The sequence below is a fragment of the Notamacropus eugenii genome, chromosome 1 (assembly GCF_028372415.1).
Source record: "Notamacropus eugenii isolate mMacEug1 chromosome 1, mMacEug1.pri_v2, whole genome shotgun sequence".
NCBI lineage: Eukaryota > Metazoa > Chordata > Mammalia > Diprotodontia > Macropodidae > Notamacropus > Notamacropus eugenii.
Genome location: NC_092872.1, coordinates 583,203,364 through 583,231,288, shown reverse-complemented (window position 1 = coordinate 583,231,288; position 27,925 = coordinate 583,203,364). Strand labels below are relative to the sequence as shown.

The 27,925-nt window shown below is 39.2% G+C and overlaps 1 protein-coding gene across 3 annotated transcripts in view; it reads right to left on the bottom strand.

The window, feature by feature from the left end:
- The window catches only part of ANKEF1 (ankyrin repeat and EF-hand domain containing 1), a 67,225-nt gene extending 39,300 nt beyond the window's left edge, over window positions 1-27,925 (bottom strand). Inside the window, exons 1-4 of one of the 3 annotated variants that reach the window (XM_072634451.1) lie at window positions 27,656-27,925; window positions 3,407-3,727; window positions 1,813-2,188; window positions 10-209 (exon numbers count right to left, since the gene is read on the bottom strand). In XM_072634451.1, coding sequence (XP_072490552.1) covers window positions 10-209; window positions 1,813-2,158 — 546 coding nt within the window. In that variant the 5' untranslated portion in view covers window positions 2,159-2,188; window positions 3,407-3,727; window positions 27,656-27,925. The remainder of the gene's footprint in view (window positions 1-9; window positions 210-1,812; window positions 2,189-3,406; window positions 3,728-27,655) is intronic. The other 2 variants (XM_072634452.1, XM_072634453.1) reach the window with 2 other exon arrangements.

Below are 27,925 nucleotides of genomic sequence, written 5' to 3'. Positions count from 1 at the left end.
AAACTATACCGAATTGATTGCATTTGGATTGGCTCCTTTTTCCAAAAATCTCATACACACGTCTTTAATTTGATGTGCTTCTTCACAAGCTCTAAGAAAGATTGGCGTTCCATCAAATGTACAATTGTTGACATCTGCCCCATTTTCCAGGGCAATCAGAACACAGCGATAGTGTCTTTTGGTGGGCAATAAGCAATAAAACAGAATTCCTGTAGAAAACCAGAATCATATAACTGAAAAAAAGTAATAGGGTCTGCAATACATCAATTTCTGAAATGTAAAAAAAATTTACAGTCAGTGAATGTAGTGTATATATATATATATATGTATATGTGTAGAGATACAGATATTGATATGTATACTTGAATGCTGATAAGGCCACAGAGATATGCTACAGGCCAAATTAAATCCCCTAAACATAAGTTTTGTAAACATTGATGGTTTTCAGTAAAGGTTGAATACCACAGCTTTAATCTACAAGGTCAGTTTAGATCCTGTCATTTACTGTCATTACATAATAGGACTCTGCCTCATGTTATAAAATCCAGATTTCCATACAAAATTTCTCCATGTGTCTAAGATGGCTTCACACAAAGGAGCAACTGACCTTAATAGTTTTGTTAGCTTTTTATAGGACATGAGTAATTCTGCCAACTCATTCAAACTCACTAAAACCAAATCCTAAATTCCTGGGGCTGATCTGATCTTATTCTGGAGAGAACCCTAGACTGGGTGTTGAGAACCTTCCATCCAGAATGACTTAGGAAGCTGGTAAGATGATTAACAAGATGTCAGTACTTGGATTATTATTAATGATACAGAACAAGAAGCCCAAGTCTCAAAAAACTTGGGAACAACCTAAATACCAGAAACGGAGTACCAGAACCAACTGGATCTTCCTTTGAACCCTAGGTCTGAAGAAGATTTGAACCTGGCCTAGGATATAGAGCTACTATGGATAGAAGAAGCATCCTCAGGGAGAGCCCTGGTTCAGTGCAGTTCTATTAGAACTAGTTAAAACATAAAAAGGAATAAGAATCTGGACAATAACATCCCTTAACAGGACTTCTTTTCTTGAAGGTTGAAGAAGATTGCCAGGTGTGGTGGTTCCTGCTCCTGGAGAAACTGAGGCTGACTGATGACTTGAGTTCAAGAATTCTGAGTTACATGACTAAAGACAATGAGGTGTCACACTAAGTCTGGCACCAATAGAGCAACGCCACCATTACCAGTACCTACCATTACCCCACAGAGCAGGGGCCACCACAAGGCTGCCTAGGAAGAGATAACCAATGTAGAAAATGAAAAAATGTGGAAAAGTAGAGCAGGTTAAGGCTCTTGTGGCAATCAGTATTGGTATCCAACTTGTGAATGGCCAATGTACTTCTAAGCCTGGGTAAAATAGGGTCAGTCTCAAAATTAAATAAAATAGACAATGAGTAGGTTATTTTCGTCATTACAAATATAGGATAGAGTGCCATTCTATGTACTGCTGCCAATTTCCTATATTTAAAACCAATTAATGCATATTAATTTTTCTAATGCTGGCTTCTTTTACCCTAAGAAAATACTGAAAGCTAAATTTCCACACAATAAATATGAAATGAATATTGTAAGACTTTGGTCATTGGAAAAAGCTTTGAGTAAATTGCTTAGAGATGGAAATTATCCAAGAAAGGTCTTTAATGTAATGTAATGCAAAATAATGTAAAACCAAGGACACAACTTAGAAAATGAGAAAATAATGCTTCCACCTCTTGGCATCTAGCTGTAAATACACTTTTGTGTTTGGTAAGATGCTGAGATTTTTACCTTTTCCTTCATTATCAACTATGGTCATGTCAGCCTGTGCTCTGGCCAATTTTTCCATACTTAAGTCATGGCCCAGCTCTGCAGCTCTCATAGTTGGCGTACAGCCCATTCGGTCTTGCACATCAGGATGAGCTCCTAGATCAAGGAGAAAGCTGACCATATCCACATCGTTCGAGATAGAGGCTAAATGGAGGGCACTATCACCATTAAAGGGCTCAGTGAAATTAATAAGTTCGGGGTACCCCAACTTGGTCAGTTTCTCTATTTGCTTCTTATTTCTTTCCCGGACACATTGAAGAACTTTGTATATCTGCAAATTTTCAAGTCTCTTATCAGCTAACGCCATTCTTAATCAACTTCTTCCTGAAGACTGTTTCTAGACAAAAATATGGAAATATAAAACCATTAGTTTTAATCATCTTGTGTTTACTAAAATTAATGTTTTTTGTTATTCTTTCCTAAGAACTGATTTTTTTCTCATTTTGACACAGCTATCATTTCGTTGTGCAAGCTGGGATTGATATACTTTGTGTTCAGATGGGAAAATATTATGGAAGTACATATAAAATATAATACCTAGGCGTTTACCTTCATTTTCATACTTATTAAAAGTGATAGGTAATCGCAGAATTAGAAAGCATTTCAAAGGCAATCTGGTCCAAATTCAATCATCCCTAGAAGTAGAAATCCTTTTGACAATCCCTTCATAACTCAACCACAAATTTGTTACAAAATGAATTTATTAAGCATCTACCTTGTTCTTCATGCTAGAGAAAAAGACAAAAAAAATTCTGTCTTCAAGGAGCTTTTGTTTTATTATTAAATTCTTGTAGAATTTAAACATTTATCTTCACATATCTAGGGGGCCTATTATTCTTGAAATAATTTACCTCATACTTTCTTAAAAGCTTCTTAATTTAATTAAGATTCTGTTTTTACACTTATTCTCCCAAAGATACATTTTTTATCATCCCATTGGGGTAGTTATTAATTATGAAATAATTCTGGTTTGCTGCATCATCTAGGCAATTTATTTAAGGTGATTACTATGCTCTTGAATCTTCTTTAGGGATTGAGAACAGAGAAAAATGTGGATTATCTTGTCATTTTAAACATATCGTAACACCTGAGGCACCACCTACTTCTTTTACATGGAACTCCAAAAAAGGTTATCCCAAGCTCTGAGTACCCTGAAGGTGTGAAGCCACACAAATCATAGCTTGCAAGTCCCCAGCAATGTATTTACTTTTATCAGTTAGCCAGAAGAACCTAGATAAACCTAACTTAGCTAAAAACAAAAAATTTAAATGAAATAAAATTAAATAATTTAATTTCATTAAATAATGAAATAATGAAATAAAAATTTAATGAAATAACATAATAAAAAAAGGAGCAATGGAAAATTCCCTCCATAAATCTCACTCACAAATAAACATTGAATGAACACTCATTCACAAATAAACACATTGACAAAAGGATGAGTATAGAAGACATCTATAAGGGTCACATGGATGTATAGACAAAAAGAACACACAAGAAGGTTACATTTAGGGAATATAAGATGCCCAAGCACACTTGGGAAACAGCACCTCACCCTCCAAAAATTCAGAGTTGCTATTCTTGGATCTACTTCATGCTGGGCTGTATCTGGGCATCATATGTTGTGTCTCTGCCGCTTGCTGTGTCTTTCCTCCAGCTCTTCTCTGCCAGGTATGTCTTGTGATCGCAGCTAAGCATTATTACCATCTTCCAGGCTTCATCTCTTTAGGACCACCTGCCATTTTCTGTACTCTAAGATATAGGAAGTGGAAAACTTCTCCCTAATGAGGGCAAGCTGACAGTTCTTTAGTCTGAGTCACCATGGCAGAGCACCCTCTGGGCCAAAGATCAGGACCAGAGACCTTATCTCCTCCACCTAGGGTGAGACAATCAATTCAACATCAGAATTGAACCTGGGACAGAACTGTACTCAATAATGACTGAAGGGAACTTCAAACATTCAGAGAATATCGATTACCAGAAACACTCCAGACTCTGGCTTCTTCCCATCTAGCCTCTAGTCTTTGACTGTCACTACCAGACTAGAACCAGAGGTTAAACCAGACAGGTATCTCTCTGCTACCATATGAACCACATCTGCCTCTTATGCAGGGAATGATTCAATTCTAAGTTGAGACCTAGGGCTCAACTACTATTGCTACCTGAGAAACCCAGAAGAATCTCCTGCCCTATTGATCAATCAACCAAAAAGACTTTAATGAGCCCTAATCATGTGCCCAGCATTGTGCTAAGCAGCAACAAGGCTTTTCCTTCCACTCAGAATCCCTATGATTCAGAGCCATAGGGTGTTGGGGTGAAACCTCCCTTTCTATATTACCACTTCCCTCCCTCATCTGCCTTATCCCACTCTACCCTTCTATTTCATTGGGCCCAATGCAACTTGGGTTCTATTATGAACCAACTATCCTTAACATTAGACTTCTCATTCTCCTTCCATTTTCCTGAAATCCATTAACCTGGTTCTCCTTAAAAGTCCCTGAAGGAGTGACCACCTATTCTAATGGTCAACCTTATCTCATGTGGACTAAGTTCTTCCCTCCTGACATATTTAGACTCTCACACTATCACTCAGCAACTTCTCTTCCTTGTGGTTCACCACCTCCAGATATAGTACCGTATCCTAGTGGCTACTGGCTACTGGATTCCAGGTCACTCTCTCCTTCCTCCTTTGAGAAATTCAGTGTCTGCCCTACAGTCTTCATCTTTACACCAAATCCTTTTCTTATACTTGGTAACTTCAGCCCAAACACTCTGGCTTTCTATTTCATCAGCCTCCTCAACCTCCATAATCTACACCTTCACTCTACTTTAGCCTCATAGGGATAGTCATAGGTCAAGGCCAAACCTTGATCTCATCAATATCCCTAAGTCATACATCTCTATAAGCAATGGTCTAAAATTCTGAAAAAAAAACTCCTTATACATCCATCTCTCCTAAATAAAATTTCTGTCCTTATCAAACCTTTATCCCTTACCTGCTTTCCCAAGTCATCAGCCCTACTTTAATCTTATTTTCCTTCCTTTAAAATCTTCAAATCCCCCATAAGTTGATCAGTTCAACATATACAGCCCTCTACCCATGAATCCCTTTGTCTCTCTGTCCAACACTTCTCACTCCTTTTCAAACTCCAATCCTTATTTACTCTTATCAACTTACCCACATCTTGCAGAACAATGCTAGAGGAAGCCATACAACCATACTGATATGGTCACCTCCAAACCCAGGCTCTTCTTTCTCTAACCTTATTTTACAGAGAATTCATGGAAGGAAAGTGCTCACATGGTGATCAGAAGCAATACAGGGACACTCTCAAGGTCTTTGTGAAGAACTTTACAATCAATTTGTGACATAAGAGATGCTTGCAAAGAACCTCCCAGCAAAGCATGCACTTATCAAAGAAGGTACTGTACTCTATAAATGAAGCAGAATTGCAGATACTTCTAGTCCATATGGTCATATGGACTATCTGTGCCCTACCTGTGGTAGAGCCTTCTGAGTTCATATTGGTTTGATCAGCCACAGTTGGACTAACTGTACCTTGCTTCTAACATAGTGAAGTCATTTTGGTCTTCAAGAATTAAGGACAATAGCCTTGTCTAGTAATCTGTTTCTCCAGGTCAGCCCTGTTTCAGCTTGTGACTAAACCTATATGTGTCTTACTTTGTTCTAACTCTTTCTAATAGCCCCACCATGTTTCTGACCATAATAGCTTGTTTTCTGTGCATTCCACTCTGGCATACAAATCTTTGTCTTTCTGACCCACATTTGGTAACCCGAATCCTAATTCCTGAGTGGCTCCTCATAGAAACATCCAATCTCAGAGCTGTAAGGGACTTTAGGTGCCATCTAATACAGACTACCTGATGAACCTCAATTCCAAAACCTATGGGTAGTCTCAATGGTGGTGATGAATGTTCTATCCTGCATCAGGGACTGGGCAAAGTTGGCAAGAGTGAGAGCTCCAGCCCTCACCAGTCAAAGACAGGATGCTAAAAAGAAGTAATTGGCAAGGAAGCGAAAATGAGACACCACCAGAGAAACACACGGGAAAGAATCTGCCATATCTCAGGGCGATGGAGCTGTTCACTACAATGCAAAGTAAACAGTGATAATGATGAGAAACGGATGACAAAGAAACTCTGAATTAACAAGCACAGATTTAAAGTCTGCCTCCATCCTTCCCAGAGCACCTCACCCATTTCAACATTTTTTTTTTCTAACTGACCAGAGCTTTGGCAATTTGGACAGCTAGGTGGCTGGAGTTTACAAGAGGGAGCCACTGAGCTGGAGAGGGACAGGATTAAATCACTGTTTTAGGAATATCAACTGAGCAGCTGTATGGAGGAAAGACTGGACAATGTAATGACTAGAAGCAAGAAAATCAAATAGGAAGCCACTGTGATTCTTATTTCTAGTCTTATTATAACATCACTTCCCTTCCTGGACTCTGCCATCCAGACAGACTCACCTTGCTAATTTCTCCCACAAGACACTACATCTCCTTTCTTGGTGCCTTTGAACTAGCTGCCCCCATGCTTGGAATGTGTTCCTTTCTCCCTTCCACCTCCTGAAAGGTCTTGTTACTTCCAAACTCAGTTCAAATGCCAACTTCTATGCGAAATCTTTTCTCAGTCTGCAGTTACTGGGCTCTCCCCCAACTATGTTATATTTATTCTATCTGTCCATCATTTATCTATCTATGCATACCTCTATTTTTCTACATACTTATATATCTTCATACTACTCCCCCCCCCAATAGAACGTAAACTACTCAAAAACGGGAATTGTCTCATTTTTCTTTATTTTCCCAGTACCTGCCTTAGTAAGACCTTAATAAATGCTCTTTCATTCAATTAATCATTAAGCATTTTATTAAACACCTACTATGTACCAGACACTGTGCAAAAAAGAGGCAAAAGACAGTCATTGCCCTAAAGGACTTACAATCTAGTGTGGAGACAATACGCAACCAAACATAAAAAGTGAGTTCTATACAGCATAAATAGGAAGCAATTAACAGAGGAAAAGCCCTAGAATTAAGAGGGGTTGGAAAAGGCTTCCTGTAGGAGTTGGGATTTCAGTTGGGACTTAAAGGAAATCAGAGAAATCAGTAGTTGGAGTAGTGGAAAGAGAGAATACCATGCATTGGGAACAACCAGAAAAACTGCCCAGAGTAAAGAGATGAAGTGTCTTATTGGTGTAATAACCAGGAAGTTAGTGACACTGGATCAAAGAGTATGTGTCAAGGAATAAGGTCTAAGAAAACTGGAGAGGTAGGAGGAGACTAGGTTAGCCCAGAGTCAAGAGATGAAGTGTCTCATTGGTGGAACAACCAGGAGGCTAGTGACACTGGATCAAAGAGTATGTGTGGGGGAATAAGGTCTAAGAAAACTGGAGAAGTAGGAGGGGACTAGGTTATGAAGGGCTTTAAATACCAAACAGAGGATTTTGTATTTGATCCTGGAGGTGACAGGAAGTCAATAGAGTTTATTAAGTTGGGGTGATGATCAGATTTGTGCTTTGGGAAAACCCCTTTGGTGGATGAATAGAGAATGGTTTGGAGTGGGGAGAGACTTGAGGCAGGGAGACCCCCCACCCCAGGACTATTGTAATGGTCCAGGCATGAGGTGATAAGAGTCTGCACTAGAGTGGTGGCTGTGGCAGAGGGGAGAAGGAGTATTCAAGGGATGTTACAAAGGTGAGATTGACAGACCTTGGAAACAGCTCGGATATGGGGGGATGAGAGATAGTGAGGAGTCCAAGGTGGCTCCTATGTTGAGAGCTTTAAAGATTAGGAGGATTCATTGACTCTCCTTGCTACATTGCTTCTACAATTATCCTTGGTGGATAAAAGACACATGTTAAACCATTGCTTTAAATTATATGATAAAAATAATAATATACCTTTTTTTTTTTAACACTTTAAGAGAGTTGATTTGACTTGACTACGGTTCACATAATTTATAAGACCTAAGATCTAGAGGAAGGGTAGAGAACCTGCAGCCTCAAGGCTACTTGTGGCCTTGGAGATCCTTGGGTGTGGCCTTTTGACTGAGTCTAAGTTTTATGGAACAAGTCCTTTTATTTAGGAGATTTGTTCTGTGAAGTTTGGATTAGTCAAAGGACCACACTTGAGGACCTAGAGGATCACATGTGGCCTGCAAGTTCCCCACTCCTGATCTAGAGTCTCTCTCATATATATGTATGTGTGTATATGTATGTATGTATGTATATACAAGAACACACACACACACACACACACACACACACACTTCGACTTCAAACTCTCATAGTATCACACTATATCTCCAGTGTGCAATCCCCTCCCCAATGTGGTCATTACAGGTCTTCTAGCAAAGAATGGATAGTACTTGCTCAGGAAAATGTTGAATGGTTTTTTGACAGGGGTTGGTCTGGGTTACCTCTCAGGTTCCTTCAGATTCTAGGCTTCTTCTAAGATTTTCTGAGCTGACCCAGAGAGACTGAAGAAACATTTTCTTGACCTTTGAAAGTATATGATAATTGGTAGCCCATAATAATTTGAAGGAAGCTTTCTTGATTAGGGAATAGATAAGATTACACACATACACATACACACATGCAAGATTTTATACACACATGTATGTGCGTGTGTATATATACATATAGAACTGATCTAAACTTATAAGAATAAGAGCAATTGCCTAAATAACAAATGTTTAAAAGAAACAAACAGGAAGATTTTAGAAGAAGAAATCCAACTTTTAAGAGCGACCAAGAAAAATGAAATGCTTCAAATCACTAATAATTAGAGGAATACAAACTAAATCAACTCTGAGGACCTGTCTCATACCCATGAGACTGGCAAAGCTGAGAAAAAAGGAAAATGATCGATGTTGGAGGGATTGTGAGAAACAGGTACAGTAACATGTTTAGCAGATCTATGAACTGGTATATGTTTTGTTTCTACAAAAAAATTTGGAAGCTTTACTCAAAATTCATCAAATTGTGCATACCCTTTGAACTAACTATCCTTCTACTAAGCCTCTGTCCCAAAGAGATCAAAGAAAGAGGGAAATGACTCAAAATGTGCAAAAGGATTTATTGCAGCTCTTTTTGTAATGACAAAGAACTGAAAACTAAAGGGTTGCCCACCTATCAGGCAATGGCTGAAGAAATTAGTGTACATGAATGGAATGGAATATTATTGTGCCATATATAATGATGAAGAAAAAATCAAAGAAAATTGATAAGACCTATATGAAATGATGTAGAAAGAAGTAAGCACAACCAGGAGGGAAATTATACACACACACACACACACACACCATACACACATATGTATATACATACATATATACACACACAACATACACACATATGTATATACATACATATATACACAAATACACATATATTATAATAACACTAAAAAGTCAAATAACTTTGAAAAACTTAAAAACTATTCAATGCAATGACCCTTCACAATTCCAAAGAATCAGTGATAAAGAGTTCTACCCATTTCTTGACAAAGAGGGGGTGAATTCAGAGTTATAGAAGGAGCTATATCTTTTTTTGGATCTGACCTCCCCCACCCCATGAAAGAATGTGTTTTTCTTGACTATATATTACAAAGTATCTCTCCCTCCTTCTTTCCCTCTCCCACCCTCTATTTGTCCTTTTTCTCCCTGATGAGGTAATGGGAGAAAAACTCAATTTTTATTTATTGGAAATAAAATTTAATTTAAAAGAATGATTAAATGATTTGGATTCTGGAAACTTCCTGTAGGTCCATGTTTCTCACACTAAAACAGAAAGGTACAGTTTTTTTTTCCATTTAAAAGAAATATATTGCATTCATCTACATCTGCATGTGAGAATTGGAGAGCATGGAACCATATAGATTTGGTCAGATTTGGAAGGCACTTCAGAGTCCAATCCCTATCAAAGTACAAACCCTGTCTGCCTCACACTTTATAAATGGTCAGAAACTGTGCCCATGTCTACACTTGGGGAAAAAAGGCAAGCTTGCTGCACATACACAAGAAGAAGTCTAATCATAAGCAAGGCTGGACTACTCATCCATCTCCAGAGGTTCAGGTAGCTCCTCTAACCACACAGAGAAATGCCTATCTTACACTGCTGAAGTCTGATCTGATGAGATCCCAAATGCATTGATTTTCTGTATTTCACTCTATGAACTGCCATCACGGAGGGATGCCATTCAGCATGGGCAGGGTGGGAACCGAGGGACTTTCACAAACCTCCCTTTCTTCCCTCCTCCCTCCCCTCATCACATGTTCTTTTACTCAACCTTCGCAAAATAGAAGACAGTTGCCAATGGTGTTGCTTCTCTTAGAAGTACAGAGTTTCAAAGAAGAATGCAAAATTAATTCTTGTATGCTTATGAATCTAGCCATGCTTGAGGGTGTTTAACTCTTTAAATTTCAATGTTGAGTTGTTGGAAATGGGTATCATTTTCCTTTAAAGTAACAGGCTATTTTGGAGCAAGATGATATCTGTCAGAAATGAAAATACCCTATTGATGTCTCATTGTAATCCATTCGTTGCTTTAAGGACTCAGAGTTCCCACGGGAGCACTAAAAAATCCCAGTGATGCCCCTGAGTGCTAAATTTTGCATATGGATCTCTGATTTCGCTGACAAGGAAAAATCATGTGGAGCCAGACAACTACCTGTTGACAAAACATCTGAAAAGAACAGCCTAACTTAATCTGGGTGTACCCTACATTAATTTGGTATCAAAATAGTACTCCCCTCCCTCCATCCCATCAGTCTATTTCAGATGACAGCAATGCAAATAAGTGTTTTTCCTGCTAATTTCACCCATGCTTGGTTAAATGCCACTCTGGAGATGCAGCTGTCACAGATCAGGAGACAGGAGAAAGATGAATTTGTATTGGAGGAGGCTGGGAAACCCTTTCCAAGCTTCAGACTTTAATATCAGAATAAACTCAGTGTAACTCCAAAGAGAGAGCTTTAACTGCCCCCAACAACAACCTTTAAAACATTTCTTTATACTTTTTAAAAAGTTCTGATGACCTCTCTCCCCAGACACATATGAATGTGTATGTGTGGGCATGTGTGAATGCATGTGTATAGACAAAGAAAGAGCTTTAATTCTCTCCCCACAGCAACTATTCCAAGTCTTCTCTCTTCTCACATAACCAACACGACCCCTCCTCTCTCCTCTCAACAGAGTACTTCTGATGTAGGCCAGGGCACTAGCTGAACTGGGAAGGCCTGAATTAATCTCCACATACCCACAACAGTAAGCAGGGCTGCTGTGAACTAAGAAGCAATGAGGCTGTTTGAGTTAACTTTGCCTCAGGTGGACTGATGCAGAACCCAGCTGTGGGTCTCTCAGGCAAGGAGGAAAGACAATCTTAGGACTTTGTCTAGGAATTCCTGTGACTCCAAAAAACTTCCTTGTTGACTGATTTGAATATCCTTTCCTATTGCTTTTATCTTTCTAGACTATTTTTACAACTTTTACCTGGGAGTTGTAAACAATAATTTTATTAAAAAATTCTTCATCTGAACCATCAGATTTTTAGTAATCCACTGAGCCATAGGTAGAACCCTGAGGACAGCCAAACTTCTTACTATACAAAAGTTCCTTTGCTCAACTCTATGTCTCAAATCTCTCATTATAATCCCCATTCTCTCCTCCTTCACTCATATCTTGGCGGAAAGGGTGACTTCTTCTGGTCCAGGTGAACTTGCCAAGGCAGTGCGTATCAGTGGACAGATGACAGAACTTAGTGTCATGAAGACCTGAGTATAAATCCTGCTTCAGATACTTGTTTGCTATATTACCTAGACAAGTCACTTCTCTGAGCCTCAGTTTTCTATTTATAAAAAGTAGGACTCAAGGCTTCCAAAACCAGTTCTAAATTTATTATTTCTTTATTTGTGCCCTTGATTCAGTGGTATGATGGTAAATGTTTAACAACTGACTCTGTGCAAGAAAAATGTATGTAGTACATATTTCTAGGTTTGATCTTCAATATTAACATTTCCATTTCTTAAGTCTAGAAATCACCAAAAAATAAATCAAACCTTGATTTGTCCCATTGTCAATTTTCAAGATATAAATGCTCACATTGAAAATTTAACCATGGGCTCCAATACAAGCAATTTATAACCCAACCCTACCTTATTCCCATCTTCTGATCCATCTCCTCTGGAAGTTTGTCCCTTTGATGATCCTCTTCTCACCCTGTCTTCAGACTCCTAATTCACTGGTTCCTTCCCTCCTGAATATAAACTTGCCCAGATCCATTTTCATCATTAAAAACCTCTTCACTCGGTCCTATAGACTGTCAAACTATAGGTAGGCATTTCTCCTCTCTTTCACAGACAAACTACTTTAAAAGAAAAGGTGTATACCCTCCTTGATTCCTCTCTCTAAACTCTCCCACACTTCTCAGGCCTTTGCAACCTAGCTTCCATTAATAACCACTCAAATGAAACTCCTCTTTACAGGTCACTAAAGATGTCTCTATTGTTAAATTTAATGGCTTTTCCTTCTTGATCTGACTGTAGCTTTTGACACTGGTAACCACCTCCCTCCTTCCAAGATAATATCTTCTTCGTAGGCTTTTGTGACATTGGTCTATCATGGTTCTTGTATCATTCTGACATATTAATCTCCCTTTCCTTTTCAGGAGCATCATCCATGTCCTATGTATTTTGTATAAAGGTACTCTAAGACTCTTCCATGGTTTTAATTATCATCTCTATGAAGATAAAATTCAAATCTACATATCCAGCCCTCATCTCTCTCCTTAGTTCCAGTCTCGTATTTCCAACTACCTGCTGCTGGCTATTGAAATCTATCCTAATGGACCACTCAAACTCAACATATCCACTACTGAACTCAATATGTTTCCTCCTAAACCCAATGCTCCTCTGAATTTCCCTATTTCTATCAAGGACATCACAATTTCTCCAGTAATCCAGATTTATAGCCTAGGAGTAATCCTTAATTTGGTAATGAGTTTCCCTCATCCAGCATATTCAATCAGAGGCCAAGTTTTGTCATTTCTGACTCTATATATTTCACATTCATTCTTCTTTCCATTAATAAGGGAGTCATCATCCTAGGTAAGTCCCTCTTCACTTTTTACCTGTATTATTGTGATAGCTTCATAATTGGCCTCCCTGTATCCACCCTTACACTTGACTTTGTTTTAAGTGAGGGAGGGCTGTGCAAGGGATGAGAAAGTTTCACTTTCTCCTCCTGAGCCATCTGGATCCAGTGACCATTCATCAGGATGACTGGAGATGGCCCAGGATACAATGAGAGACCTTGGCCTACATTTTTAGGCTAGGCCTTTTGACGTATTCATTTTGAGGGAGGTAACACTCATTGAATGAATAGGCCTCTTTAAGAAGTAGTCAAGGAATGGCCCTTTCAATGGGCAAAAGAAAAAAATATAACTAAAACAAACTGGGAGGGAAAGAGAAACTCTTACTATTGATAATCACTTTAAGCCAGCCATTAAGTGGAGCTTGGGCAGGGACCTCTAGTTGTCCAACCTATGGGATTCAGAGTGCACTGGGTTTAAGGTTTTAGGAAGAAGGAAGGAAGGAAGGAAGGAAGGAACATCAAGCCAATAAACTCCAAAGGAAGGGGAGAGGGAGACAGAAGGGAGACAATGCACTGGGTTATCTAGTTAGCTGGGTCCCTACATAGGCAACTTGGTCCTCTCACAGGTTGTGGTCATCCTTCGTTTTGAAGAAGGGCATGGCATCAAAGAAACGATGACATGATTTGCACTTGATTTTGTTTTGAGTGAGGGAGGGCTATGCAAGGGCTGAGAAAGCTTCACTTTCTCCTCCTGAGACATCTGGATCCACTGACCAGATATTCATCAGGATGACTGCAGATGGCCCAAGATGCAAGGGGAGACCTTGGCCTTTTTGGGCTAGGCCTTTTGATGGAACACAATCCTACATCCACCCATTTCCTTCTCCAATTCACCCTCCACAGAGTTGCCAAATTTATATTTCTAAAGCAAAGGTTTGACCACAACACTCCCCTGTTCCACAAGCTTTAGTGACTCCATATCGCCTGTAGGATAAAATACAAAATCTCTGTTTGGCATTAAAAGCCCTCACAGCCTGGCTCCATCTTTACACACTGCTGCTCCACACACTTTACATTCTTTCAAATTGGCCTAGCTGCTAATCTCTATATATACCATTAGATTCTCCTAGCTCCATGATGTTACACAGTCTATTCTCTATATGTGGAATATTCTCTCTTTACCTCTATCTCTTGGAATTCCTAACTCTCACTTTAAGGCTTGGTTCAAGCGTTATATTGATGCTACTTTACCAAATCTCTGACTAACCGAGTCTGATTAATAGTTTTAATAAAATAATAAACCAAAACCATTATTAAATTTTATATATCTACACATATATGTATGTATGTGTATATTATATACATATGTATGTATACATGCTTCTATCATAATTACAAGTTTTGAATTAGAGAATCTCTGGCCATATAAGTAGCATCACTGAGAACAATGATGAACTAATAGCCTGTTAGGTAAAATTAGAACCACATGCATTTCTAATAGAGTAGAAATTCTCCAGATACCTGGTGTCTTAATAATGGAAGGTATAAATATAATAAATTATCCAAGGACACAGTAAAGTAGATGGTCTCATCCACTGTTGTAACAACCACTTTCTATCCTTGGATAAATGACCTTGTGGGATTGACTAAAAGGACATTTTTCAAAAATAAAAAGTATTTTTGGTCATTTACCTTGAACAAGGAATAATCCTCTTACTTGCATTACAAATACTCCTCTTTCTCCCTTGGCTGATCCCCCTCTTTCTCTACTCCTCCCTCTCCTATGAAATGATTTATTTAGCTATCTTAAGTTGCTGCAGAAGCTGTTGATTGGCTATGTACTCCTATGCACTCTAAGTGGGATGAAAGGTTATTGAAAACCAACTCTATTCTCTTAAGCAACTGAAGCTGTTATCTGAGAGATTAGTCTTCCTTAGCAGGCTAACACATTCTTTTGCTTTTAGTTTGGACTTCTATTTTTGAATAATAGTCATCAGATCCCCAGTGACAGGTATGCCTTTCCAAAGCAGTCCTATTTCTCTCAATAAAGAGAATTCCCCTAGAGGTCTCATGGCCATTAACCTCCCACAGTGGGAACTGTATATAAATCTGAAACTTGATATAGTTTTACATTTATCCAGTAAATTTCTGAAGTTATCTGTTTTGAATTAGCAGAATAATGAGGGCCTATCAGCCTCAAAGCTTTATGGCTTTGATTGGTCCAACATATTTAGAGTTACATCAACCACTGTATGTAATTCTGGAATCCCATTAGAATAAAATTCAATCTGTGGTCTTTTTAAAAAAATCTGCAACCTTCTTGATCTCTTTGAAGCATTTGAAAATGTTGATTACTTCCCTCCTACTCTCTCCTCTCTAGATCATCATGACAAGAATTTCTCTTATTTCTCTTTCAAACTCTCTGACTAATCTTTGTCTTTTTTTTTTTTTTTTTTTTTGCTGAATCTTCACCCATGATATGCCCACTAATTGTAGGTCAAGGATTTGTTGTAGGCACTCTTCTCTTTTCCCTCTATTTCATTTGGCAATCTTATCAGCTCCTGAGTTCAATTAGCACCTCCATGCCGATGAATCCCAGATTTGAATTTCATCCCTGCATTATTTTGGACGTCTCAAACTAGATATATCATTAGCACCTAAAATTCAATATATCCAAAGCAGAACTTATGATCTTTTCCCAACAAACCTACCCTTTTCCTAGCTTTTATATTACCATCAAGGGTGTCAACAATCTCTAGTTGTCCAGGCTTCAATTTCTGGGTCATCTTTCACTCTTCAATATCCTATCTCTAATCTGTTTCCAAACCTTGTCATTTCTATCTTCACAACATAATTTTTGTAACGTGTCCTTTTCTCTGCTCACAACTACCACCCTAGTTCTGACTCTTATCATCTACTGCTTGTACCATGACCTTTCAGTTGGTCTCCCTGCTTCCTATTCCTCCCCACTCTAATTCATCTTCTGTACTAAACAGCCAAAATGATTTTCCTGAAGTATAGGACTACTTTGTCAACAACACTCCATAACTTCTAATCTCCATGCATTAACACTAGGTCTTCCTATGCCAGACAGATTCTTCTTTCTTATGACCACCTCTCAGGTTTGTTGCCTCCTTTCAAGGTTTGATTCAGATACCATCTTCTCTGTGAAACAGTCTCTGATCTCTCCAAGTTGTCAGTTCAGGTTTCAACTACACAGAACTCCCAGGATGACTCCTTTACTTCTAAACTCCCCATCACGCTTCTAACTCAACCTTTGATTGACACCTTCCTCAGCCTCCTCTCCTCTCTCTGGTGGGCTACAGGGCTCAGTGCCTTCCTTTATAGAGGGCAGACTGGACTCTCAGGTCACTCTACTTTGCATCTGTTGTTCTATCTGGTTTCAACTCCATGGAACAAGATGCTCCCATGCTGGGCGCCCCTTAACTCCCCACTTTCCTGTCTCCTTATGTTGTCTTTCATTCTATTATCAGCTCCTTAAAAGCAGAGACTGTCTTTCTTTTTACTAATTGCACTCCCAGAAATTTCACATAGTTGGCACTTAATACATGTTTATTGGATAGATGGATTCTTTTCATCTTTGTTTCAGTTTATCTTCTGATATGAATATTTTTTCCTCATTCAACCACTTAACTTTCTCATCTTGGCTACATTAATGTTGTCTGCATGGTAGCTTTTCAGTTTCAAGAAATAAAAGTTGTCTATTTTATCTTTTTTTTAATTCTTGTCTTCATCTCTTGGTTTATCTTCATAATCACTGTATTTTGTACATTCATACAACACTGGAGCTAGAAGTAACCTTATGGATCATCTCATCCAATCCTTCACTTTTCCATTAAGGAAACTGAAGCAAAGAGGATAAGCAACATATACACTGTGGTCATTAAGCTGGTTATTGACAAACTGCGACTATTCGTCTGGTTTACAATTAAGTTCTATCAGTGACATACAAAAGAAAATTTTAACAGGTTCCCAAATTCTTTAAATGTCTGTCCCTTTTCCATGCTTCTTTTTTTTTGTAAAAAAAATTGCCTGGAATAATTGGTACTGTTATTTATTTTGGAGCAAAGTACTAAGCAACTTCTTTTATTCATGTCAAGGACTAAGTCACAAGAAAGCTGAGTACCTTTTAATTTTAGTATGTTATATATTCATTGTCTCAACTTTCTAGAAAATCAGCTGACAGAAACTTGATTTCCAGAGTAAAGTTATAAATAAACAATAGCTGTTCTTATTTCATTATATATTGATGTCAAATTTGGATTTTCAAAACATTCATCTGTAATAAGTAATAATGAGAAGGATGAACAGATTACTGAAACTTGGAAGGATCTTCAGAAGTCATTTAGTCCAACTTGGAGGACTAGAAATTGCCTAAACAAAATCCCCAGAGAATGGTGGCAATACATAGTCTCTGCTAGATTAATGGGGAAAGGGAATTCGCTACTTTTTGAGGCAGACCATTCTACTTCTGGACAGCTCTAATTAGGATCTTTTCCTCTCATGTAATTTTGATGGGTGAATCTTGATACTCCCTCCATAGCTGAGGTAGCTACAGAAAGTGAAGCATAGATAACAGAGATGATGAGGTGTTAATGTGTTAACACAGGTATTAAATTCAGTGATCCCTTTACAAAGTATGAACACCTTTCTCTAAGTTAATCATAAAGGGTAACATGATTATATCTGGGTTAAAAATGGGTCATGTTGTCCCAGGAAGCTTCAGCACTCCAGGCTGTGCAGGCCAGCAGCTGTTTGTGAAACAGATAAGGAGGAAGGAATTTTTCTCCCTCCCTATCAAGCATGCAACATTGAAGGGGAATTACTTGACCAATAGAAAACACTGCATCCAGTTGGGAACAGAGACACATATATTAGAAAGATGCAGATACAAAATGGCCAAAAGCACGCAAGGCCAAAAGCAAATCCAAAGAGCATGTGATTTGGCTACAGAAAGACAGAGCTATTTACAGAAGAAAACAGATATTGAATGACCATCTGAGCAACATTCTCAGCAAAGATGTACTAAGCTCCAAGTGATGCTTTGTGAGGACTCAAATGTGGAGAAAGGATGGAGAGGTCCTGTGGTCCTAGAGTTGTCCACTATCTGAGTTTCATGTACTCTCCATATATGTGCCTCACATCATTATATTCTGAGCATGTGCCTACTTTTTGCACAGCATTACGTATTTGTGGAAGAAAGTACTCCTCAGGTTTATGGGAAAGAATGTTTTAGAGTTAATGACCTTACTGTGCCACTGTGCGGTCTTAGTACATGTCATGTCTAACTGTGTTTCCTTGCTGATCATTAATGTGAAGCATACTGGTGAAGGCTCATGAGTTATATAAGTATAGACAGAGGAAATCATACGTTGATACATGGATGAGCTAAGATATATCTTTTATACTTCCTACCCACAAAGAAATTACAAATACATGAAAATCAGGGTTTTTATGTAGGCTTACATATCCCCAGCACCTGGGAAATCTCACTTAATAAATGTCTGCTGAATGGTCTTGAACCAGAAAAAAAAAAAGTAATCTAAAATCAAATATCAAACTGACTCTCACAGTGAAGGGAAAATAAAGGTTTTCCTAACAAGGAAAGAAGAAGCTTTCTGTCTAAATTAAGCACAGGAACATGAATTCATTTTGATTTTGCATACATGATGTCAGATGCTATTCCTGTGAAATTTAGATACATTTCATATCATGAGCATCCATCTTGACTTGCATTATAAACTTTAGCAATTTACAAGGATGACATGATCTCATACTTTTGTGTCAGGTCCCCAGACAGTGGATGCTATGTAGGGTTCTAAGAGCAACTCTGGGAGTGGTTATTTCTACCACAGCTCACAAACTCCCACCAGTGAATTCTCTACTGATTAACAATCAGCCAGTACCCACAACTGGTTTAAAAAACATGCAAGGGCATTTAATGAAAAGGCATAACAAGTAGTTATAAAACATTCCCCCCCAATAAGTCTGGGGTACAGTTTCTCACAAATAAATACAGAATTCACGTAAAAAGTGGAATTAAATCTCTTCTTAAAGTCCTAACACTGAAATTCCAGGGTTTGCTCCTCTTTATAGCTTGATTCTCAATTGCCAGGAGTCACAATCCTTGAGGTTGCTTCTTCTTTCAGGTTATGTCTGTCTGTAGTATGTCTCTATCGTCTCAGTTATACACTGAACTTTTTTAAACCAATGAATCCTCAAACAGTTAAATTGAGTAATTGCCGCTCCTGTTAGACGGACAATTTGGAGGAAGGAGGGAAAGGAGGTTGGGAGGACAGAGGAAGGAATTCTTTACTTTCCCTCCAAATAAGGTCTTCTATGAGGTGGTTCCTAGCTTAAAAATCCCCCAGAACTGTTCAAATTTGATCAAGGCTTGGCAATCTAAAGCCCCCAAAGAAATGGTTAACTTGTTTACTCAAGTAATGGAGCTCTTCCCAACCCAACAGGATTGGTATTTGAACCTCATACAGAATTCAAGGCATAGATTCATCGTTATAGGGAAACACCTCATTAACATCTCATGAGTACCTTTTGAGCCCCACTCTGTAACCACATCAACTAAGGCTGAGAATGCCGTCCTCCATATAAGCTTAATCAAGATTTTTGATAAATTTATTTTGATAAATTTTGATGCAAAATTTTCAGTATTGGATTGAAAATCAGGGCAAATGAGGAAATGTGCAAGAATTGATGTTAACAATTTTATCATTACCATTTTGGGGGCTTAGAGAAAACCACCTTACAATAAAGAGAAACATAAATGAAGAATTTCAGCCTCTAACTATTAAGTCATTTCATCCTGTTTGCCTCAGTTTCTTCACCTTTAAAATGAACTGGAGAAGTATCTTTGCCAAGAAAACCCCAAATAGGGTCACAAAGAGTCGGACAAAACCAAAATGAATGAACAACAAAGCTTACATCAAGTTGGTAAAGGGTACGTTAGCAGGTTAGATGGCAATACCCTGCTTATTAAAGCTTAAAATAACACTCAGTCTTTTGGGACACTCTGTGTATCTATCCCAGATCTCTCTTCTGAATCCAAGACCCATATTTCTAATTGTTTTCTGGATATCTCTGCCCACATATCCCATTGGAGGTTTAAATTTAACATATCCAAATCTAAATGCTTAAATGCAACATATTTTTCCATAAACTAGCTTCCCCTTATATGTGTGTATAAACCTACATGCACATATATATGTGTATATATGAATTATGTGGCTTACCAGAGATGGAGAGGAAGAGTTAGCAACTCTTGGCAATTATTTGTGGAGATTGGCTTATGGAGAGGGAGAAGAAGATGGAAGAAGCTATGGACTGGAGTTGTTTGCCCTCAACAACAATAATGACCTCATATGTGCCTGCTTTTATATTTGTATTATATATGTATGTGCATACATGAATATGCATGTATTTGTATGTACATATATATGAATATATGCACAAATGTTTATTATCATTGTTGGGAGCAACACAATTCAAGTTCATAGCTTCTTTCCTCTCCTTCACCCACATGTCTCCAATGAGTTGCCAAAACCTATCAACTCTTCCTCCATATTTTTTACATCTATCATCTCTCTACTCTCCAACATTTTTTTGAAAAGAAAAAATAATTCTTCAACTACAAATTGTTTTCTCACTAAACATACTTACAAACTAATAGGTCTTAAAATTACTTGCAAAGATAATTGTTGAAGACAACAATAAATAAAAAAGTAGTTAATCACTATGTTCCAAGCACTATGCTAAGAGCACTAGGGATACAAATAGAAAAAAATAGGACAGTCCCTGCTTTGAAGGAGTTCACATTTTAACTGGAGAAAATACTCATATAAGAGAATTCAGTTGCAGGGCAGATGAAAAAATCTGTAAGTCCCAAGGATGTAATAATGGAGGTTTAGATAGCAAAATGCAAGCATCCTTGGGGTACATCTGCAGGGCTGGGGAACTGTGGCCTTGTGGCCATCCTCAAGTGCAACCCTTTGACTGAATCCTTAAACCCTTAATAAAAGAATTTGTTCCATAAAACTTGAACTCAGTCAAAAGGTTGCACCCAAGGCCTGGGGTCTTATCAGCACAGCAGCTGATAAGGTCCTCTTGACCTTAGGATACTGTGGCAGAAATTCTGGTGAGTCATAATGATTCTCTATTTCACCTTAAAAGGATTGCAGTTTGTGACTTGGCAATTAACTTAGCCAAATGGTGGGATTGTCCATTTTTCTCTTTCTCCCTGGTCATCCCAGATGGGGTTTGGGCAGCTGAAGTATTATGGAGTGCTATTAGGTGAAACCTCAGATTTCTTTTAAAGACATTTCTCCTTAATATTAATATACCATGAGTGGCCTGGCCAGTGAGGGCCAGTCCTAGAGCATGTACAGATATCCCCTGCCTGTTTTAAATTCAGCTATGCGGAAACTTGAGGAAATGTCTCTCCAGCTGTGCTTGAATGAGAGACTGTGCTATATGATGACAAATACTGTTGTAAATGGCCATGGAGTCAGAAAAATGAATGACTTGGAGATTGTTGAGCTGGAACTCAGTCAGAGTAGATAAGGGGGCAACCATTGCTCTCTACTTCCTTTGCAGCTCCAAGTGAAGGCAGATTACTTTGAGCTGCCTCCCTAAGAGTGGGAGGAAGACAAGCTGCCCTGTTTCCCAACAAGTTATGCTGGCTGTGAGCAAATGGCGGTCTCTGTTGCTATGTTTGCTCTTTTCTGATCTTAGGAGAATGAGTATTCTGAGACAGATATGTCCAATCAACTTTGCAAGGTTGAGAAATTCAGAGGTCTCATCAACAGTCTGAACTGAATGGTAGTAGTACTAGCAGCCATGGAAGTAGTAGTGACCAATGATGTGGAAATGCCTGCAATGGATATAGAAAGACCTGAGGATGGTGGAAACTTCAAGAAGTATGCTCCATCATAGTGGAGAGAAATGCTAGCTAGAAATTCAAGAAAGACATGGATCCTGGGGTCTAGTTCAATGACCCACCCAGTAAAGAGATATAACCTAAAAAAGAACTTCATGAGGACTCTATGAAGGAAGAAAAGGACTTACAATTGAAGCTAATGACTGATTGTTAATGATGAGTGCACTGGTAGGGGCTTAGAAAGAACACTATTAAAAGAAGTTTTACAGTTATTTATTCCTAGAATCCTGAAAGAATCATAGTCACTCTTTGGAGACCCCCAAATTACAAGAGCAAGTATAGGTTGAGAAAGTAACCTCAGATATGGAACACAGCCCTATCACTGTTGTTTATAGTTTCAATTCTTCTTTGGAAATTTTTTGGTCTCCATTGACCCCTTGTTCTTTGGGATATGACTCATGCAATATCATATATTTATGTTAATTCTCTCTGTAAATCTTGGATTTTTCTCAGAAATGTTTGATTCAAAGTTGTTCCTCCCTACAAATTGAGTTTCCTTTATTATCCCCATTTTAATTTACGTCTGTAGGCAACCTGTCATAGTTGGTAGTGTGATATTGCCTTACTTCTCACCTAGATTATTATAACAATTTCTTAACGTCTCCATGATTCTGCTCTGACCTTTTCAAATCCATGCTTTGTACAACTGCCTAAATAATATTCTTCAGACACAGGTCTGACCAGGTCACTGCCTTGTTGAAAAACCTTCAGTGGCCAACAATTCCTCTTAGATAAAAGATAAACTCATTAGCCTTTAAGATTCCACACAATCTGGCTCCAAACTACCTCCGCATCTTCTTCAAGTGATTTCTGTTCTAGCCACACTGTTCTCCTGACTATTCTCCAAACTTAATATGACATCTCTCATCTCCATTTGTACCTAGAATGTACACCCTCCCCTGCCCATCTCCATCTTTCAGAATACTAAACCATCCTTCAAGGTGCAACTCAGGTATAACTTTTTTAATTAATTAATTTGCTTAGTTTTAGTTTTCAGCATTCACTTTTATACGATTCTGAGTTCTAAATTTCCCTCTCCTCGCTCCTCTTCCCCCTCCCCAAGATGGTATATAATATGATACAGGCTATACACATAAAATCATATTAAACATATTTCCACATTAGTCATGTTGTGAAAGAAGAATTAGAACAAATGGGAAAAACCACTAGAAGGAAAAAACAAAAACAAACAAAAAAAGAAAACAGTATGCTTGGATCTGTATTCAGATTCCACAGTTCTTCTCTGGATATGGATAACATTTTTCATCGTAAGTCTTTTGGAATTGTGTTAGATCATGGCACTGTTGGGAAGATCTATGTCTAACAAAATCAGTCATCTCACAATGCTGTTTCTGCGTTCAGTGTCCTCCTGGTTTTGCTCACTTCACTCAGCATCAGTTCATGTAAGCCTTTCCAGATTTTTCTGAAATCCGCCTGCTCACCATTTCTTATAGAATAATAGCATTCCATTACATTCATATATCACACCTCATTCAGTCATTCATCAATTTATGGGTATCCCCTAAATTTTCAATTTTTTGCTACCAAAAAAGAGTTACTATAAATATTTTTGTGATCTCTTTTTTATGATCTCTTTGGAATACAGACCTAATAGTGGTATTGCTGGATCAAAGAGTATGCAGAGTTTTATTTCCCTTTGGGTATAGTTCCAAATTGCTCTCCCGAATGGTTGGATCAGTTAATAACTTCACCAACAATGAATTAGTATTCCAATTTTCCTACATCTTCACCAACATTTATCATTTTCCTGTTTTGTCAGGGCGGTCAATCTGATAGGTGTGATGTAGTACCTCAGAGTTGTTTTAATTTGCATTTCTCTAATGAATAGTGATTTAGAGTATTTTTTTTCATATGACCATAGATGGTTTAAATTTCTTCATCAGGTATAACTTCTTCTGAGAAACTTTCCCAACTATCCCCAGTTTTTAGTCCTCCTAAAAATTCCTCAGATTTTCCTAAAGTCTGCTCCCTCAATCCCTCAACCCCAACCCTACATTATTCTTACTTATGCATGTGTTTTATACCTGGGTAAAATGGAAGTACTTTGAAAGCAAAGTCTTTTGTTTTTATCTTTGTATGGCATAGGGATTCCTCACCTGGAGTCTGTGAAATTGATTTTTAAAAATATATGTTGATAACTGTATTTAATACAGTTGGTTTCCTTTGGATTACTATGTATTTTACTTTATGCATTTAAAAACATTCAAGGGATCCATAAGGTATACTTTGCCCTATAGCATCTTCTCCCTATCCCCTATTCTCTTCTTCTAATATACTGCCAACTGGAAAACAAAGTTTATCAGAATTGTCAAAAAGGAAAAAAAAATCTCTGAATAATGAGGTGCTGAGGGATTTCCTATGTTTTAATGGAGAGCTCTGACACTGAGCAAGCATTCCAGCTATGGTCTGTCTGGACTGATGAGGTTGCTGGACGGGTGGATACATCAGGTTTTCACTGTGAAGTATTTTAAACTGCTTAGGAATTTTGTTGAAATTCTTAATTTGAGGGGGGTGGAGCCAAGATGGCAGAGTAGAAACACACACATACGTTAGCTCCGAACCCACAGCCCATAAAATATCTGTAAAAAAGAACTCCAAACAAATTCTGGAGCAGCAGAAACCACAGAACAATGGAGCAGACGAGATTTCTGTTCCAAAGAGCCTGAAAACCTCTCGCAAAAGGTCCATCACGCTGCGGACCAGAGCCGAGCCTTGGCCGCAGGGCACCGAGAGGAGCAGATCCGATCAGGCTTCAGGGATGGGATCCGCGTGGGTCCCTCCACCCACGGGCCCCAAAGGTTGGTGAAAGGGTCTCTCTGGCTTGCCAAGAAGGAAGTGGGGTGCCCCCATAACTCAGGCCCCCTCGGGAGGCAGCGGCAGACCTGGGCTCCCCAAGCAGGCAGGAGCCTAGATCCATTGTTGTAGGTCTCCACAGAAACCCCTGAGGGAACTGAGCCCGTGAGGTGGCCGTGCCCCCACCTGAGCACCTGAACTTGATCTCACACTGAATAGCAGCCCCGCCCCCGCTGAAACCCTGAGGCTGGGAAGCAGCATTTGAATCTCAGACCCCAAGCGCTGGCTGGGAGGATCTGGAGGCAAAGTGGGTGTGAAGAGAATATTCAGAAGGCAAGTCACTGGCTGGGAAAATGCCCAGAAAAGGGAAAAAAAAATAAGATTATAGAAGGTTACTTTCTTGGTGAACAGGTATTTCCTCCCTTCCTTTCTGATGAGGAAGAACAATGCTTACCATCAGGGAAAGACACAGAAGCCAAGGCTTCTGTATCCCAGCCCACTCAATGGGCTCAGGCCATGGAAGAGCTCAAAAAGGATTTTGAAAATCAAGTTGGAGAGGTGGAGGAAAAACTGGGAAGACAAACGAGAGACATGCAAGCAAAGCATGAAAAACAATTAAACACCCTGCTAAAGGAGACCCAAAAAAAATGCTGAAGAAAATAACTCCTTGAAAAATAGGCTAACTCAATTGGCAAAAGAGGTTCAAAAAGCCAATGAGGAGAAGAATGCTTTCAAAAGCAGAATTAGCCAAATGGAAAAGAAGATTCAAAAGCTCACTGAAAAAAACAGTTCTTTCAAAATTAGAATGGAACAGATGGAGGCTAATGACTTTATGAGAAACCAAGAAATCACAAACAAAACCAAAAGAATGAAAAAATGGAAGATAATGTGAAATATCTCATTGGAAAAACAGCTGACCTGGAAAATAGATCCAGGAGAGACAATTTAAAAATTATGGGACTACCTGAAAGCCATGATCAAAAAAAGAGCCTAGACATCATCTTTCATGAAATTATCAAAGAAAACTGCCCTGAGATTCTAGAACCAGAGGGCAAAATAAGTATTCAGGGAATCCACAGTTGACCGCCTGAAAGAGATCCAAAAAAAGAGAAACTCCTAGCAACATTGTGGCCAAATTTCAGAGTTCCCAGGTCAAGGAGAAAATATTGCAAGCAGCTAGAAAGAAACAATTCAAGTACTGTGGAAGTACAATCAGGATAACACAAGATCTAGCAGCTTCTACATTAAGGGATCGAAAGGCATGGAAACCAAGAATCACCTACCCAGCAAAACTGAGTATAATACTTCAGGGGAAAAAATGGGCTTTCAATGAAATTGAGGACTTTCAAGCATTCTTGATGGAAAGACCAGAGCTGAAAAGAAATTCTTAATTTGAGAAAGACTAAGGTGGTCCCTTTCTATTCCTCCCCCCTTGTCTTTTAACATAGAATAGAAGCATTTGGATATGTCAGGGAGGAAAGGCAGCAGTGATGTACAGTGGAAAGAGCGACAGATTTGGATTCAGGTAAAACTTAGTTCTGAATCCCAGTCAGTTCTGTCAATTATGGCTATTTGTTGTTGTTGTTGAGTCATATCAGACTCTTGGTGACCCCATGTAGGGCTTTCTTGGCAGAGACACTGGAGTGGTTTGTGATTTTCTTCTCCAACTCATTTTACAGATGAGGAAACTGAGGCAAATAGGGTTAAGTGACTTGCCTACAACTAAGTATCTGAGGCCAGATTTGAACTCATGAAGATGAGTCTTCTTGATCCATTGAAAGACCACTGTGCCACAGTTATATGTGTATGGTGAAGTTTTCCTTACCTTTCTGAGTCTTAGTTTTCTCATCTGTAAAACTTTTCCAGAGTTGTGAACAAAACGTGGAAGTGCTATAGAAAGACTTCTAGGATTTCATTGGTATAGGCACGTCCTGCACTGTAAAGATTTCATGGAAGCAATCACAGTAAAGGTTTTTGTGACCCAAAAAATTCATGGTCCTGTAGCCAACTTTGTGGTGATCAGCCTCTCCAAACTTAAAGGGGCTGATGGTTAGATGACAATTATATAGTTAGTTAATCATCAGGTTCATAGTCAAAGTCTTTCCAGCTTGATAGCACCCTCTCTCTCCCCCCAGCTTTCACACACACACACACACACACACACACACACACACACAGACACAGACACACACACACACACCTCTTCTCCCCCAGGGCTTATGCAAAGTTTGCTGAAACTTCAAAAACCCAACGTTACCATCGCACCGCAGAGACTAGAACCCTTACATCCGTTCTTGATGGAAGACAGGTAGTGAAATTTGCCACAGAAATACAAGCTATTACCATCCTATCACTCTCCTTCCCTGCCTCTGCCTCCAAAGCTTCAAAGCTTTGCATTTGGAGTAAGAGGTCCGGGGTTCCAAGTCTCTACAGTTGACATTTATTTGGGCACCGCTCTGGGTCTCAGCTTCCTCATCCATTACAACTCACTACAATGTCATCAGCTTTTCAAGCACCATTACATTGAGCAGGGCTCCATCTCCTGTCTGGCCACGAGGCAAAGCTCTTTGGGAAGGGGTCGCCCTAGGAGTCACCCTAAAGCACTGGGTCCATAACTCCACATTGCTCAACCATTTTTCCCTTAGCACGTCCCCCCCATCCCTTCCCCCAGAGAGAGCTGAGGGACGTCTCGTGCCGTCTCATTTCACTAGTAATTGACACAAGGGCACAATGTAACAATGTCCTTAAACGTCCCTCCCCCAACCTGAAGTCCCAGTTCTAAGGGCGAAATCTGGATTAGAAACAAAAAAACACTGTGAGTAAGGAGGTGGGAGGAAAGGGGGATAAGGCTCCCAAGGGCAGGGTTTCCCAGAGGAGCCACGCAACAGCGGCGTGGCACTTACCTCTCCAGTTCTGTCTAGCTCTGCAGCAGAAAGCGCAGCCAGTGCTCTGGGGACATGTGCCAGCAGGGCTGGCCCTGCTCCCCCGCTCCTTCCCTCTGCTTGTCCCAGCACCAGCTTCACTCTTGGAAGCAGGGCTGGGCGCCTGGTTGCTAAAGATGCCGCCGATGGCAGGCCTGGAGGTTTGGAGTGCTGGATAAGAAATGAGGTCTCTGTCCTTAGGGAGCAGGTTTCTGGGTGCCGGGGGGAGGGGATCTGCTTGGGGAAAAGGGG